The sequence below is a fragment of the Diuraphis noxia genome, unplaced genomic scaffold (assembly GCF_037042655.1).
Source record: "Diuraphis noxia isolate RWA-SAM2 unplaced genomic scaffold, SU_Dnox_SAM2 contig0001, whole genome shotgun sequence".
Lineage (NCBI taxonomy): Eukaryota > Metazoa > Arthropoda > Insecta > Hemiptera > Aphididae > Diuraphis > Diuraphis noxia.
This window is the reverse complement of record NW_028301711.1, coordinates 102,009,212-102,027,735: the sequence shown is the minus strand read 5'-3', so window position 1 is coordinate 102,027,735 and position 18,524 is coordinate 102,009,212. Positions and strand designations below refer to the sequence as shown.

Genomic DNA, 18,524 nt, shown 5'->3' with positions numbered 1-18,524 from the left:
AAAATCGTTTTATATTTTCTGAAAATTGTTTAAAATAATTTAATCATGATTAACTACGCATGCTTATAAACACGAAAAAAAATAGAAATAATGTATTTAAATTTTAAGTTTCATCAATATACAATAGTTGTATACTGTCTAAACGAGGTGCATAGCTCAGGGATAGTTTAACACTTAAATTGTATTAAAAATTGCATTGCATTAAAAATTTTGAATACCCATCATAATATTTCATTTTTAAGTGACTAAACACTTTAAAAAAAGTCCGGTTTATGGCCAAACAAATTTTTTTGCATAGATAGGTTAGGTTAATTTAAATTATTTATTTCATAACTAGAAATTTGTAATTTCCTAATTCTATGAGTACCTATGCCATTCCGCTGAGGTTTTATCGATTTTACCGGTTACTGTTCATACTATCTATTTAGGTAATTTATAACTTTGTGATAAATTTATAAAAATGTTAGAAGCCAGCTAAAAAATTTAGACTATATTTATATATTATTGAATTTTATAATAAAACAATTAATTAATAACATGATATGATAATATCAGTATGTTAAAACTTTAAAAGTATAATAGGTACCTACTATTAAGTATTTTTTTTTCTATTATTCAAAATAATGATTTACAAGGTATTGGTTGATAGGTAAAACAATAATCGGACTAACAAAACTTTTATAATTTTAAGTATTTGAATATTACCAGGGGCTCTGTCCACTGCTCGTTTTGCTCGTTAACTCCCAGTATCTCTCTGTCTTACGTTTTTTTTAAAGTATTTTTTAATTCTAAATTTTTGTCATAGGTTGGTTTTTTCTTTTTTCTTTGTAAAACAACTTATCTAACCCTCTTTTTCTATGCATAATATTAAAGTCAGTATTATCTATACATAAAAATATATAAAAGAAAAAAAATACTGAAGGAAAATATTATATATAGTGGTGGGTAAAATGAAAGTTATTATAGTATTATTGACAATTTAATTTTTGCTATGAAAAATATTTGTACAGATTCGTCGATGTCGCATTAATTACAATAATGTTTAACATCATTGTTTATAATATGTAGAAGATGCATATAAAGAAGCATAAAAAAAAAAAAAAACTGTATATAATAGGAAGGTATTAAGATTATATAAAGTGTAAAACTTGGGAGAATCAGTAAACGCCTGAGTCCATAGTTAAAAATTATGAACAATAGACGACGGAATCAATAACCATCTTAATCGGTACAAAATCGGCCATTTTAGCCTTTATACATTAGATGATAATAGTCTACTAAATTAATAATAAAGTTAAAAATCTATTAAATTATCATTGATTTTCTCTTAGAATAATGTAGTTTTGGAATGAGATATTCTAGCACTATATAGCTCAAATATTGTATAAAAACCTATGATTTAGTATTAAGATTAATTTCTTGTGAAAAAATTTAATAAATAGATCAAAGGAAATCATTGAGAACGATTGTTATTATTTTATATTTTCACATACTTTCTTAGATAATATTTTTTTTTACACATGTATAATAAAATTTACTTTTCTTTTTTTTTGGTTATTATTACTATTATTAATACTCATCAAAGTTATTTTATTTATTCAGTAAAAATTTATTATGCACTTTAAGAACAATTTGTTGACAAAATATTTTGTTACAAACATTATCAACATAGGTCAACATTCTCTGGACAAATAATATATTTTATGATTAACACAAATCCAAGGAAGGTAGAATTTATAGATAAATACATTTAAAAAAATAATTAGTGATTAGGTAAATGAAATTTATATAAAAATCCTAATTAGCTAATGGATGTATAATGTAGATGGTCTTTAAATGGTTATGTCAGTTGTAGGGTATGTATATTATTTATTACAAAGAAATTGGAAATGTTTAAATTGACATTTCTTTAATACACTTTAGATTGTGTTCACAAGATGTATATTATTAGGCATTAGAATTGTTAGTACCTGATTGGGATTACTTGTGTTTAATGCTAATAAAAAATTATAGTTCATTAAAATACAAAGGCAAAAGGGGAAAAGTGGTAACATAGTGGGTACAAGTAATATACAATTTATTGCATTTAATTTAATACATAACACATACTTATACATTGATGAAATACATTAACTAATCTATAGGAAGAGAACGCATTATATTTCTGAGCCAATAAGTTCATTAGGTATCCATTTTCTTGACTTAAGTATGTAAGTGTAATGTAAGTTAAAGAATAAAAATTATATAAACTGACGTTATGATAATAATTGATTATCAGGAAACAGAAAATCATGGGAGGGACAAATTTTTAGATATTTTATGTAGGTTATGCTACAGCGGTTGATATTTTGGTTTTTGTAAACAAACTGTTTTCATCTGACACTGTGATATTAAAACACCTAATACCTAAAGTATGCATTTATGATTATATTTGAGTAAGTATTCCGATTTCATATGAGATATGACTAAACATTTATTTATTTATTTTTTTTTAACATAGTTTTTGTTTTATGAGTGACATTGTAGGAAATCAAGATGGTGATACCTAAAAGAAAATAAATATTAAGGTTAAGTATAACATAATTTTAGATTCTGAGCGGAGCAGTGAATGTATTGATTTTACCATGATGTGTGTGTGCTTTTTTTTGTGTCTGTCATCTCGTTTTGGGGCAGTAAAAATGCTTCGATTTTTGACTTCAGTACCTCGTTCGATCAGAAAGTGAATCTAGTTGGTACTTTGGGGGGTCAAAAGTAAAAAATTCTTAATACTTTTCTAAATAATTGAGAAAAACAAACTAAAAATTCAGGGAAAAACGGAAAATTTTACGCACACTCATTTTTCGACAAAATCGATTTTGGTTTTTGATGTAACTTTAAAACAAATGACCATAGATACATGAAATTTTCACCGAATGTTTATATAAGTATATTCTATGGTTAGGTTAGGCCACCATGCAATTTTCAAAAATTTTCGACTTAAGTTGAACTATTCATAGGCATTTGAAATTTTCGATCATTATTAGTTTCTTTTAAATTAATATTGATAACAATTTATTTGTTAGGCAGAAAAGCTTGAAAATTTAATACAAGGCTCTTAACATATTGTTACAATAGCAGTTGAAAAATAAAATAAATTCATAGTCACAATTCTTTTTTATAAGCATTCAAAGTTTGAATTTTGACAAAATACGTAAAAATCACGAATATTCACAAATTATTTTAAGCTAGAAATTCATCAAAAATTTTCCTTTTATATCTAAGATTTGAAAATTTAATACAAGATTCCTTACAAGTTTTTCACTCTTTATCACAAATAAAAAGTCCACCGAAATTTCAAATTAAATTTTTATGAGCATTTGAAATTTAAATTTTTACAACATTGGATTTTCACTTTTAGCGATTTCCTTATTTTGGTGTAACTCTAAACCAAATGACCGCAGATACTTGAAATTTTGACTGAATATTTATATAGGCATTTTATATATTTGATAAAATTTTCAAAATATTTAGATAGGTTTTGAGCTGTTTACTGACATTTTAATTTTTCAACTTTTTTAGTTTTTTTCTTCTATAAATATCGATAAAAAATTATTTGTTTGGTAGAAAAGCTTGAAAATTTAATACAAGGCTTCTATTATATTTTTACAATAGCAATTTAAAAATAAAAGAAATGCGTAGTCACAATTTTTTTTTACAAGGATTCAAAGTTTGAATTCTGACAACATACGTAAAAATCACGAAAAGTCATAAATTATTTTATGCTAGAAATTCATAAAAAATGTTCCTTTTATATCTAAGATTTGAAAATTTAATACATAGCTCCTATCATATTTTTACAATAGCAATTGAAAAATAAAAGAAATGCGTAGTCACAATTTTTTTTTACAAGCATTCAATGTTTGAATTTTGACAACATATGTAAAAATCACGAAAATCACGAAAATTCGCAAATTATTCCAAACTAGAAATTCATAAAAAATTTTCTTTTTAAATCTAAGGTTTGGAAATTTTTAATAATCTATAATATATCCTAGACAGATAAACCATCTTCGCTTAGAATCGTTTTTCGTATACAATGATATAATATCATTGGATTCAAATTTAATTCCACCCATTACAGTAACCCACTTGTAACCTACTGTACAGCAGAGCGACATCCACGACTTATCCGCATTTTTTAAATTGTGGGCTGCACAATGAGTATTATAAATACTTTAAATAATATATTATTATTGAAGTGAATTACTTAAATGTATACGCTTTTAAATTCTTACATTTATATTAATATATAAAACGGAATAAATAAATTATCAATTAATTCAGGTATGTACAATAATACTATAAAAAACTATTATAACACAAATATTCTTTTTAAATTTAATGATAAATAACTATGATAAACTTGTCAATTGAGATATTTCATATTTGGCTTATTAAAACAAGCATACTATTTTTCTCTGTTTGAGTCACGTTTTAAATGTGTACTTAAGTGAACCAGATGAATTTTGAACTTTCCTACTTATTTCCCAATCTACAAAGGCACGATATGGTCAATATGCATTGCATTCATCTAAATATGTGCATAAAAATAGGTATCATATTTTATCAATTTTATGAATTGTAAATATTTCTTGTCCAAATAGATGGGACAAAAAGTTACACACTTTTTATGAACTGGGAAATATTATGCTTTAAGGGCATAGCACTGTCGATATACATACAGGGTGTCTCGCGACGATACCCATTGCGATATCTCCCGAAATAATGGAGATATCGAAATTCTTGGTTTGTAAAAAGAATCAAAGGGATAAGAATAGTTATTTCATATTTTAGTGTTATGGTAAAAAAGTTGAAAAATACATTTTTTTATTTATTTCCAAAAAAATTGACTGTATACATTTTGTAGAGTTTATTTTCTGAAAATATTGACGTTTCAAAATTTTATTTTCATTAATTTCCTGATTTTTAATTTTTTTTTTTAGTTTCGAGAAAAATTGTGAATTATTAAACAAGGTATCAAATATAATGTGATCCGCCACGCCACGCGGTTTCTCGTACGGCCGGCCAAACACTTTCAGTGTGCCTAGTTGTAATCATATTTTATTTTTTCTAAACTCTACAAAATATTATAAATCAGGAAATTAATGAAAATAAAATTTTGACACTTCAATATTTTTTTGGAAATAATCAAATAATAATTTTTAAATTTTTATCAAAACATTAATATAAATTTAAAAATTAAATAATTGTAGTTCTTATAATTGTGAGTCTTAGTACAAAACTAGAATTTTTATATCACCATTATTTCATGATATTGCAATGGGTAAACTCTCACGGGAAATGCTGTATATTATACGTTGTACGCACTACATAGTACATAACATAATACATTCATTTTATATCAGGTTATTCAAATAAGAGTATTTAAATAATTATTGTGTATCTTTTGTAAACTTTTCAAATTGTTGATACTATATTAATTTAAATTGAAATATATTTTACAAATTTGTTATAAAGAACGAGGTGATCTGTTTAAGAATTACACTCAATATCCTGGTAACTTATGACTTATTTTCAATGACATAATATAAAAACTTTGAAATAATCAATGTAAAAAGTTAATGGTTATTATATATATATATATATATATATATTTTATATTCCTATAAAATATTGAGAAACATAAAAAGTTTTTAAATTTACATAGGTAAAATTAAAAAAAATTGGTTTTAAATTAGGTATAACTTATAGCTCATAATAAATTCATAAAAACATATGCGGAAACATCAAAACTATTTAAATCATATTTAGATACGAATATAAGTAAATTTTATGTTCAAACTTTTAGTCTTTATATTTAAATAACCCACTTACCTACACCTATATTACTCATACTAACCTAACCTACCAATGGTTAACTTTTTATACGTATATTTCACTAATATTTAATAATATGTTGAATTTAAATGTAAATTTTATTTAATATAAATGCATAATAAATGTTTTAGGCCTTTGTACACGTTTCCACTGCGTATTGTAATTGCAATCGACAAGATGTCGAAGAACATTTATATCCCATTCCTGCAGACCCAGAAAAAATTATTCAATGTGTTGATTGTCTTGATGAAAATCTTCTGGAATCTATAACACCAAAGTAAGTTTATTTATTTATAAATTAATACCTATTGTAATTTTTTGAATGGACAGCTTTATATAAAAATGTCTTATCGATATTTAAAAAAAAAGTAATATTTATCTTTATTATCAAAGTAATAAGACATTTTCTCCTCAAGACATTTACTTCTAAACCATTTTCAGTGATGAAATTTATGAACTTCAAGTTCAGCAACTGACTATTGACAATCCTAGCCAGAATAACACAGAAATTACGATTGGAGTAAATATTTCAGGAGATATTCATCAAATAATATGATTGATTAGTAACATTTTACGATGAGACCAGACAGTTATTGAGTGACATATCATGTATAAATAGGCGAATTGTGCAGTGTATATTTAATCAGTATTTTCTTGTAATTAAAATCATTAATTTGTAATTCCTAATGACAAAATAAAATTTATTGAGACATCATGTGGTGGTGAAACGTTTATTTAGGTTTATTCATTTATTCAAAATAGTAAATTAATAATCATTTTTCATTCTATATCCATACTAATTTTTTTTTGTGATTTTTTCTATTATTAGGTACTAAAAATTAATCTAGAAAAAAAATTTCCCAAACCTTGATGAGAAAATGTCCTAGGTTATATTAGTAAAATAGCATTATGATTTTAATATCAAAAGTTGTAATTTAATGTACACGGCATAAATAGTTTTAAGTATATTTGTGAGGCCAACAAATGTTTGGATGTATAACAAGTATGAAGTAGATATGTATTTTATCAGGTTTCTCCAAACTTATTTTTCAAGGGTCACTAAAAATATGAAATGATCTTAGCGGGCCCAACATTTATGATTTTCAATTTTATGAAAATATAGGTATATACTTTAATATGGTCCCTTTAATTTTTTTTATAAAATATTTTTTTATATAAAATTAAATATACTTGGTATTATTTTTCTAAATTGTTGAAATAATTTTTTTTATTAATGAAAAGTATGAAATTGATGTTTTTCTGCTAATATTTAATTAAATAGAAGTTGTATGCCACTAGTTCCAATTTTCAAAATTACATTGTTAATATTTGGCTGTATTCGGCCTACGGGTTGTGGTTTGGAGACCCCTGGAATATATTATGATTTATGATGGAATGAGTAATATCTTTAGGGAGTTGAAGCCGGATTTTTCAAAAGTTAAAACTAATGTAGATTTTACCAATCTAAACATTAATTTTGTTTGTTATAATGTTTCCAATATATCTAAATTCCTTATCAAAAAATAAACCTTAAGGGGACTGGAGGGGGCTTCAGCCAATAAAAAAAAGTGACTTTTAGACCTATAAGCTTGACAAAATTGGAAGAATTTGATTTGAAAGATTTCAATTTTGAAAACGGATTATGATTGATCCAAAAGTTTACTAGTTTACTAAATTATTGTTAGTGTCATAATGAAAAATGTCATATTTTTTCGGTATTTTTATTTTTGTATATCACAGGTGAAAAAAAAATATTCAAAATCACATCGATCATTCCCTAGTAAACTTGTTGATTATTCATAATTCGTTTTCAAAATTAAAATCTGTCAAACCAAATTCTTATTAGTTAATTATATTAATAGTAGTTCTACATGATCGTTGCATTTTAAAGACTGAAAAATTTCGATGAATCATTTAAATTACTTAGATAATGTATATTGAATAAAATTAATAATTATCTTTGAAATAATTATTTGTAAAAAGTGTGTGTGTGTGTGTGTGTATGTCCTATCTTGAGGCCCAAGACTGAAGACAATGTATAATAATTACTATTAATTAATTATATAAACTATATAAACGTAATAACTAATAACTAATAAAGGCCATAACATTTTTACAATTTAAAATTTCATTTGGAATATATTTGATATACAGGGTTATTCATCAAGCATGCTCACCCCCTTTTTTTCTTAAATAATGAAGTTATTCAAATTCAATTTTTGGAATCTTTAAATACACTCAAAAATCATATTTTCAAATACTTGAGATTTTCTGTACCACCTAAAGAGTGTCATGGGGCGATAAAAACTTTTGTTTTTCAAATGAGAACCCCCCCCCCCTTTTACTATAAATTATTTAGCAGATGAGTTTTTTTGTGAATTTTGATTTCAATACATCAAAATTCTAATGAGTAGTTTTTGAGTTATTTAACTTTGTATTCTAAAAATAAAGGGTACTATGCCTCCATGGTTTAGGTTTATAAAATATTTGGTCTAAGGTAGAATTGAAAATATTAGTCATTAATATTAATCTATCAACATAAATAATTATTAATTTGTAAAATTGAGTATCTTAAACACTAGTTTCAATAGTAGGTACGTCTATTTTATACTTTTATTTAACGATTTTTAAGGACTATTATCTTAAGAACAAATAATTTAATAACTAAGAAACTACTCACTTGAATTTTTAATCAGGTATAAAAAAATTTAAAAAAAAATATCTCCTTAAGAATTTACAGTAAAAAAGGGTGATTCTTATTTGAAAAACAGAAGTTTGTATTACCAGAGGATACTCCTTAAGTAGTATAAAAAATTCCGAGAATTTTAAAATATGATCTTTGATTATATTTGAAAATTCCAAAACTTATAAGTTGAATAAATTCATTATTAAAGAAAAAAATGGGGATGAGTGTGCTTGGTGAATCACCCTGTATATACGTATAACTTTATATACATGTTCATAACACTAAAATAATATAACTATAACGTCTATAACAAAATAGATTTGAGAACTTCTTTTAGTTGGTCTTTTTCAAAATCACAATCGCTTTAATATCAAAAATAATCTGTAGGTATTATTTAATTAAAATAAATAATTTAAAAAAAAAAACATGCGTATAGTAGCTATTGTATAACTATACTGGACCACTAATTGGACATTATAAGGGGCGGACAGCTAAATACGTTTATTTGTATTGTGCATGTTAGCTGTAACTACGGTATTGACATTTCTGTAAATTGGACCTTATTATTGTATATGTTTCATTGTAAAACATTATATTGTCAGATGGACGATTTAAAATTAGACTTTGCTTAGATAGTTCGTCCAAACTGATTTGAAGTGTCTAATTAAGTTATAAACATCAATCAGATAAGTTGAAAAAATAATTATTTATCAAATCTGCAATTAGTGCAACTATACGGCCAATTATTTTTTAAATTATAAGAGCCTCTAAAGCTGCTCAGAATTCGGGGTTGTCAAATTCATGTCTCAGATCATTCACTCACTTGTTTACATAAATTAGTATAGAAACATACAACAATGTTAATTTATAGTCCGAGGAAATAATATTGAACAGATCTAAAAGTATCATAATCTTATTTATGTATATTATCTAGATTTAGTTTCTGACTTCCTAACTTGTGACATTACATTTTTTAGCCTTTTATCCACATTTAGTCTCACATGTCAAAATAACAATTCGTATACCAATAAAGTCAATACATTTACAGTATGGCAACTTGTTTACTAGATTATTATTATTATTTAATTATAAACAAAACTATAATAGTCCACTAGATCTATAACTTAAGCTGGTCGCTTTGTCGGTTGTCAAAGATGGCATGTGGATAACTAATCGATAAAATAGTATTATTTATTATAATATGTATAGCAATATTTTTTGCTTTTGCAATTTATTTGTTCTTTTCTTTTCTTCCGTTCAACGTTGGCATTTTAATTGGATTAGTTTTTCAGGTTATCATTTTATTTGAAAATTATATTTAAATAACATAATTATGGTAACACGGCGTTGTAACTATGCTATTTAGTTACATAAATATCCATGGATCCATTGTTCAGGTATGCCAAAGAGTGTTGACAATAAACACGAGAGCTATTTCTAGAAAAACATTTAAAATTATTCAAAAATCAAACTACGGTTTGAACCGTGAAAGATCCGGCGATAGAAGTTGAGACTATCTGTCCTCCTTTCAATATCAGGTGCTGATGGCTTGCAGGAAAATTCATTTTAAAATCTTTAGCTCTTCCAACCACAATATATTCGATACCTTCTATTCTCTATATATTACCTGGCGTTATACATCCAAGCCAATGCCCGTCCTATCAATTGCAACCAACTCCCTTTCTAATTTTCACCAACATGTTTTAAATTCATATAAACTTCCACTCTATGATCAACCTTATGACTCTCTCCTCTTTACCCCCTCATTTCAAATTGACAATTTTTCTAATTTTCCTACATTGAGCTTAAATTTATGCCTTCTTCTTTAATAAACTTTTTTCCAATTATCTCAACCTCAATTACCCTAACTTCACTATCATCTATACTGATGGTTCAGTGTCTCCCTTATCAGCTGGCTTCTATATTCCCGAACTTCACATTTCTTTCTTTAACAATCTCTCTCCGTCGTCCTCTTCCTTCACTGCTGAACGTTATGCTATTCTTGAAGCCCTTCTATTCATTTCAGATTTAGCCCCTAATAATTATTTAATTGCTTCTGATTCTATGTCCTGCTTACAATCTCTTATATATAATCCATTTTATTCTAAATTATCCCCTCTTGTTTTTCAAATTAAATCATATATATGTATATACATACGTTCTCAAGTAGTTTAATCATCAAATTCAATTTGTATGGATCCCTAGCCATATCGGTATACATGCTAACGAAACGGCTGACGGGCTCGGCAAAGCTGCTTCCAATACTATCCTTCCTACTTTTGCACTGTTACTTTGGTCCGATTTTTCCCCTCTAATAAGTCGTCCACCAGTCTTTGGTCTAACCTTTGGAATAATCTGCCAGACCACTTTGCAACTAAATATAAAACCATTGTCCCCTGTGTATCTAATAAAAAAAATTTGGTTTTAGAACCTAGACATACCAAGGTCTACCATTATCCGTTTTAATCGACTCCGTGTGGGCCATTCGCTTCTTCCAGAACATGCTTATAAACTTGGTCTAAATAGCTCTCCACAGTCCACTTTGTACCTTACACTCAACCGAAAGCGTCTATGACATCTCTCATTTATTATTCGACTGTCCCTCATTATATACCAAGCGTACGTCCTTGATCAACTATATTAAGTCTCTAAGCATTCCACCCACTATCCCTTCTATACTTAATACTAAGACTGAGAAATTGTCATAAAAAAAATAATTAACTTTCTATTGGGAGTTGGCTTTGCAATTTAAGGTGGTTACATTATCTTGTTTTATATTACCTAATTTTCTATACTTTTTCTAGTTATCAATCTTTTATTGTTTATATTATATTAAGCATAGGCGTGCGCAGGACTTAGTGGTAGGTGTTTCTGAAAATTATAGGTATTTAATAAGTCAATATACATTATTTATTTGATTTATACAAAAATGTAATTTATTTTATACAGTACGTCAATACATATTATTATTATTATTACAATGCTAGACGTCTTTCCCCGGTAACTAATATTTTAAATTCTTCAATGACATCATTGTAGTCAATTTGAGTCAATAGGTCTTGCTTTACAAATAATAACAGTAAAGAATTCGATTGGTTCGAGAAAATCGATTGGTTGTTTATTTTATGCATTCTGTATAAATTTAAATAATAATAATTTACAAATTACCACAATTGTTATTTACATGACATTAGATTATCAATTTATCATTATCACGACAAATATTAAGCCGGTTTTTATGGAGGTACCAGCACAGAATTATGTGGTACCAGTTTCATACATAGATTATAGTCCGGCATGTCATGTTATTATCAACAATAAAGCATCATATCACTGTGGCCACACTACAAAAATAAACTTATTGTAAAATATTTCAAAATAATATATTAATGAATTTAATTTGTAATGTTTCTTATTTTGTAAATTTTAACTTCTAACAGTACTAACTATTGTTGGTTAGAAAAAATAAAAATTGTGAGTGTTTGCAGCCCGCAGGTGTTGCTATAGCATACCCTGCAACATCCGTGCGCACGCCTATGATATTAAGTCTTTATTTTCTGTATATTTTATATCTATATTACTATATAATTGTCGAGCTATTATAGTTTTATTATACTATGTGCTAATTAAAAAAAAAAAGAATTATATATTTTACATATCATTATTTTTACATTGTATTAAATTATTATTATTATTATTATACATATTAAATATTAAATATAATATAATTTTTATACTATAACTTAATTGTCTGTCATCTTATTTTGGACTTTTTTATTTTGCCAATATTGTTTTTGTATTTTTCTATGAATTTGTCCTGTTTTGGGAGTACTATAGATCATCTTCATGAAACAATAAGCACTTTTCTATTAATTTGGCCGCATCAAGTGCTTATTGAATACTTGGTATTATGACTTCGTCAGGTTGTGCTTAATGTGCTTCCTCTTCATTTTCCTTTTGCTCCTTCTCGCCTTTTGTTACTGCAATTAGGATTTCTTCATCAGTTAACGATATTGTTATAACTAGGTTCTCGTCTATTTCTACATAGTTTTGTAAATCTTCAGGAGTAAAAGTATGCAGAGTAATGAACTGAATAATTCACTCGTTCAGTGATATATTATATTCATGCTCAAATTGTTATATTTCTTCTTCAGCATTGGCAAAACTACTTCGAAGTCCGGCATAACAAAAAAAAATCCGTATAGTTTCTGCTGTTACCTCTTCCCAGGCTTTACTTAAGAAGTTCATCGCATCAAGCATATTGATAGAGGCATTGCATCAGATTTTATAATTTCTATCAATATTTTCTTTGTATAGTGGCCTTTCAAACCTTTTATAACACTTTGGTCCATCGGTTGCAAAATACTAGTTGTGTAAGCTGGGAAAAATATAATTTCTATGTTCATAAGATTAGATAGTTTGGGATGAGCAGGAAAATTATCCACGAGTAATAACATTTTCCACCCCATTAACTCTACATATCATTTTCTTATTTCTTCTTCAAAAAGTATTGATGTAATCCATGCTGACTTATTTGCTTTATAAGTGACTGGCAACCGTTTAATATTTTTAAAACATCGCCAGTTTTTTGATTTGTCTATAATCATAATCTTTCTTTTTTCAGTGCCACTCATATAAGCTTCTACAAACGCATTGATACATTCTTTAGAAAGATTACCTCCCACGCGTTTTTTCTCTTTGCATTTAAATTTTTTATCAGGCGTTTTTCGTTGTAAAGAGTTTCGTTATAGTGTTTTCACTGTATTTCAATATTTATAATTTATCAACATTTTGATTTTTTAGATGACAATCTAACAAGTTATTTATTTATTTTATTTGTAATGCAAAAATGTATATTAAGAAGCCGCATTAGTAGTGGACACCGACCTTAACTTTTCACATTTTCACCGGCCTACCGAGTTTTGATAACTTGGTGGTCCAATCCGGGCCTGCTTCCAATTGCTCATGGAATACTATATTTGGAATATATAGCTATGTCAAAATAATTCAACATTTGTTGCTAAAAAAAACATCGAAAAATAAAAAATATTGCATAGTAGAAGTTTCCCAGTTTTATGTATTGAAATTTTGATTATTAACCACCTATCTAAAAGTTAACTAATTAAAGTTTCCTTTATCAAATTACCGAGATATGCTTTAATTTAATAACTATTTGTAACTAATTAGTTTTTCATTATTTATTTTAATTGTTGTCTAATTTGAAAAACATGTATAATGTTTTCGTACACAAATTTATATTGTTCTTGGACAGGTACCTACAAGTATATTGAATATCCATGGAAATTTTTAATACGTACATAAATTCATATTGTATATTTAATTGAAGCTAATTTTTGAAATTCTAAACTCAACGAAGACATACTGTTATATACTTTTAAAAAATAACAATATTATTAGGAATAAATATTTTAATAAAATATAGAAACTATGCATCATGTAAAACATTGAATATGATTATTAGTTAGGTAGGTACTGATTATCTCAAGTGAAAAGTATTGGTTTTGTTTTCAGGATTATCAATGGATGGCCAAACACCTACACGTTCACGAAAGCATTAGCAGAAAAAATGCTGTTACTACAAGGTGATAAATTACCCATAGTTATCGTCAGACCTTCAATTGGTAAGTTTTCAGTTGACATTAGTGCAGGGAATTGTAATATATTATAAGTTCATGATAAGAGTTTGTAATAATAAAATACACCATCTAATTAAAAACACGCATTGCACTTAATTATTTATTTATATATTTTTTTTCTTATTATTTATTGCATTTTTGATTTTGTTTTGTTTTGTTTTTATCTACGAACACAGTTACGGCATCGTGGAGAGAACCGATATTAGGATGGGTGGACAATTTAAATGGGCCGACTGGTCTACTGGCTGGAGCCGGCAAAGGGGTTCTGAGGACACTGCTGTGTCACAAGGACTTGATTGCTGACCTGGTCCCAGTAGATATATGTATCAACTTATTAATATCAGCTGCCTGGTACACGGCCACCAATAGGTAACATTTTTACTATGATATTATCAGCTTTAGTTTTCCTAAAAATGAAGTCTAAAGTACATTTCATTGGAATTAAATAAACTTATGACGTGTTTTGTATAAATTCTATTTAATGGATTTTCCTAATAACGATACTATTTTTACGATTGTCTGTCGTATAAATCCCTGAAGTAAACAGACATACAAATACCTAAATATAAAAATTAAATTAAATATATTATTATATTGTATAGGTATATACAAAATCTAATGTCAATTTTGATAAATACAAATTACTAATGTAAACTACAACAAGCAATTTTATTATGGTATTGTATTTCATTTGATCCTTAAAATGTATACACAGTGGTCGCCGCTTATTGAACTCACTTTGGGTCGATTAACCAAATGACTCAAAAAAATTTTAAAAATGCTTAAATTAAAAAAGGTATTTTCTTATAAATATGTATTGAGATTCAAGGTATGTATAAAAATAAAAATGTAGCTATACGCAATTAAAAATAAAATACATACGTAATTAATAAAATTAATTCGTTTTTTGATAAAAATCCATCTAATGTTTATTGGATTTTTCCTTCTTTGGCCAACTTCATAATCATAATATAGATAAAAGGTACCGACTTTTTTATAACCATAGATAATATAAGAATGGATAGGACATTTGTATAGTGGCTTCGCAAGAGGTTGCGGTCTTTTTTGGGGAAGAGAGAAATTTCAATATCTACGAGAGAGATAGACTATAAGAGTTCTTTTTTGAGGTTAGGTTACAAAAATTGATAATTTAAGATTCTACTGTTATCTTTGATAAACATTTCAAATAACAATATATTTTACATTTTACACTAAAATATAGATTTATATTGTCTGAAAATTGTATAATTCTTATTGGTATATTAAGTATAAACTAATAACTTCTTCTCTTTTTCTGATATCTAACTGTAGCTTATAAAAATTTGTGATCAGGTAAATCCTTATATATTTTATAATACGTCGGTGTATTGTTTGTCATAGCAACTCAACTATAAATGCAGAATTAAGTTTTCATTGTTAGTATTGGGAAACCAACAGAGCTGGACAGTGTTTAATTAAAAAGTTAAAAGTTAATTTTTAATAATATTTAATTTCACTATTTAAAAAAAAATAAAAAAAAGCGGGTAAGTTGGTATAGCTCTGCTGTACATTGGGGGTGGGGTGGACCTCTGACTAAGGTAGGTTAAATTTGAATGCAATGATAGGTATCATTGTATACGAAAAACGATTCTAAACAGAGACGGTTTATCTTGTCTTGGATATATTATAGATTATTAAAAATTTTCAAATCCTAGATTTAAAAAGAAAATTTTTTATGAATTTCTAGCTTAAAATAATTTGCGAATTTTCGTGATTTTTACGTGTATTGTCAAAATTTAAATTTAAATGCTTGTAAAAAAGAAATGTGACTATGCATTTCTTCTATTTTTCAACTGATATTGTAAAAATATGATAGGAGCCTTGTATTAAATTTTCAAATCTTAGATTTAAAAAAAAAACTTTTATGAATTTCTATCTAAGATAATTTGAAAATTGCCGTAATTTTTACGTATTAAGTCAATATTTGAACTTCAAATGCTTATAAAAAAAATTGTGCCCATGAATTCTTATAAATTTTTAATCACTATAAGGATAACTTATGAGGAACTTTGTATTAAATTTTCAAGTATTTTGATAGGGCCAAAAAAATTTTATCGACACTTCAAAAAAAAAAATTTCAGAAAGATTGAAAATTTCAGTTGTCTATAAATACCTCAAAAAAATTCAAAATATTTTGAAAATTAAATCATGTAAAGAAAATGACTGGTAAAATTTTCAAGTATCTACGACTTATACTTTTTGAATAATAACAAATATTAAAAATCGTTTGAGGATACATCGTTATTGTTATATCGTCACTGAAATGACCAGATTAATTGATTAATAGTTATGCAATATGTTAATATTATTTGTAAAACCCTATGCTATACGATAGATGCTATGTTGTGAAATCAATACATATGATATATGGTCATAAACATGAGCCTTGTAAAAACGTTTATGAATATTCCAACTCATTATTTTGATTTGAGATATAAAATGCGTATTTTATTTATTATCTATGATTAAATAAAACTGTGATAAATACAAAAATATAAGCACAACATGGTAAAATGGAGATTATCTTAGCTATAAACTACAGTATTCTAATTCAACACAGATTTGCACAATATGTTTGCCTCTTCTTTAATAATTATATAATTACATATAATATAAGTTCCTCTACAAAATAATAGATATTATCATCATTTAATTAATATACAATATACATTCTATAATTATATAACTGTACCTAATGTTTTTTTTTTTTTTTAAATTAACTTAATAATTATAGCTTATGTAATAGAAAAATGAATCCAATTTATTTATTTAATATCATAAAATAATACATCCATTTTTATAAAACGAATCAAATGAATATCTACGCTCATCTCACACAATTTAATTGTACTTTTTGATCAATGGTGTAGTTACGGGGGGGGGGGGGGGTTCCCCCCTCAACAAAACAAAATGTTTTTTTTATATTGGTTATAATTTTAAATAATAGTTATACTAAATAATACTAGTACAAATTAATATGTTTATATATTATTATTACTATTTTTAATAATATAGTTGTAGAAATTATCAGAGTGTTTACACTTCTATTTTAAGAAAACCAATTAGTAGTAGTAATTAAAAATAGCGACAACGGCCTTCGACGTTCAGCATGTCGACGCCGGTCGATAATATATACGATATTAGTATATTACGATCTTTCGACCGACATAATATTTCATTTGATTGTTAGATTTTGAAACATTAGTAAAATTTTATTGAATTTGATCATAAATATATTTTAACCCCCCCCCCCCCCAAAAAAAAAAAAATAAATAAATAAAAATCGTATCTACGCCGCTGTTTTCAATACTTATATCACTGATAAAAATATTTCGTCGAACTCCGTGTAAAAAACAGCCAAGTAAAATAAAACAAAAAAATAAATCTTCAAGCAAAATAGAGTTTTAATATTATACATAAATGTTAAGTAAATTGAACTGAAGTAAATTTTGTTTCAAAAATGTATTTACTTGGCGAGAAATGATATACTTTATATGACGTTGCACACGAAATAATGACTATAAAATAAAGAAAATGCATTAGAAGTTCGTTTTAATTTAAAATCTCATAATGGACATTTATATTCAAAATAATTTCTCGCAAAGTAAATAAATTATTGAAACAATATAAATGTACTTTCAATTTACTTAACATTTATGATATCACATTTTTAATCTTTATAGTGCTTTTAAATATCTGTTTTTTTTTAACTCAGCTGTTTTCTACAAAGAACAAAGTTCAACGGAGTGCTTTTGTTGTGATATCACAATTTTTTTATTTTTTGTTTGTATACATTAGTTGGCATATTTATGATTAAATAATACTAATATAATATTATCGTACAGGAGCTGTAAACACAGTACCTAATAGCATACTAATTCACTAATACAAGTAATAATTACAATTAAAAAATACCAACATTTACACTATTTAAATGAGTTACTTCTGCTCAACATCTGTCTTGGCACCAGTATATATATTTTTTTTACTTAGTTTGTGACGCAATTGTGACATTAGATTTTAAAAACATTATTCAAAAATTTACCAACAAATTAGTAGTTCTTCATCTAATCGAAACTCAACAGGACACTTCTTACAGAGCTAACTGTCACTAAAAAATAAAAATTATCTCATGATTCCCAAAGGAATTTTTTGATTTTGTGTGACATTTATTATTTTCAATAAAGTGAAAATCTATACTCAATGAAAAGAGTTTGCATTAGTTGTTAATGGTAACTTTAGCACCTACCTATAATAGGTATAAT

The 18,524-nt window shown here is 26.3% G+C and overlaps 1 protein-coding gene across 4 annotated transcripts in view; it reads left to right on the top strand.

Annotated features, from left to right (window-relative positions):
* LOC107168553 (putative fatty acyl-CoA reductase CG5065) overlaps positions 1 to 18,524 on the top strand; it is a 46,708-nt gene that overhangs the window by 21,243 nt on the left and 6,941 nt on the right. For all 4 annotated transcript variants that reach the window (XM_089218817.1, XM_015518008.2, XM_015518010.2 and 1 more), the window contains exons 4-6: positions 6,009 to 6,154; positions 14,096 to 14,205; positions 14,397 to 14,589. In XM_089218817.1, coding sequence (XP_089074943.1) covers positions 6,009 to 6,154; positions 14,096 to 14,205; positions 14,397 to 14,589 — 449 coding nt within the window. The remainder of the gene's footprint in view (positions 1 to 6,008; positions 6,155 to 14,095; positions 14,206 to 14,396; positions 14,590 to 18,524) is intronic.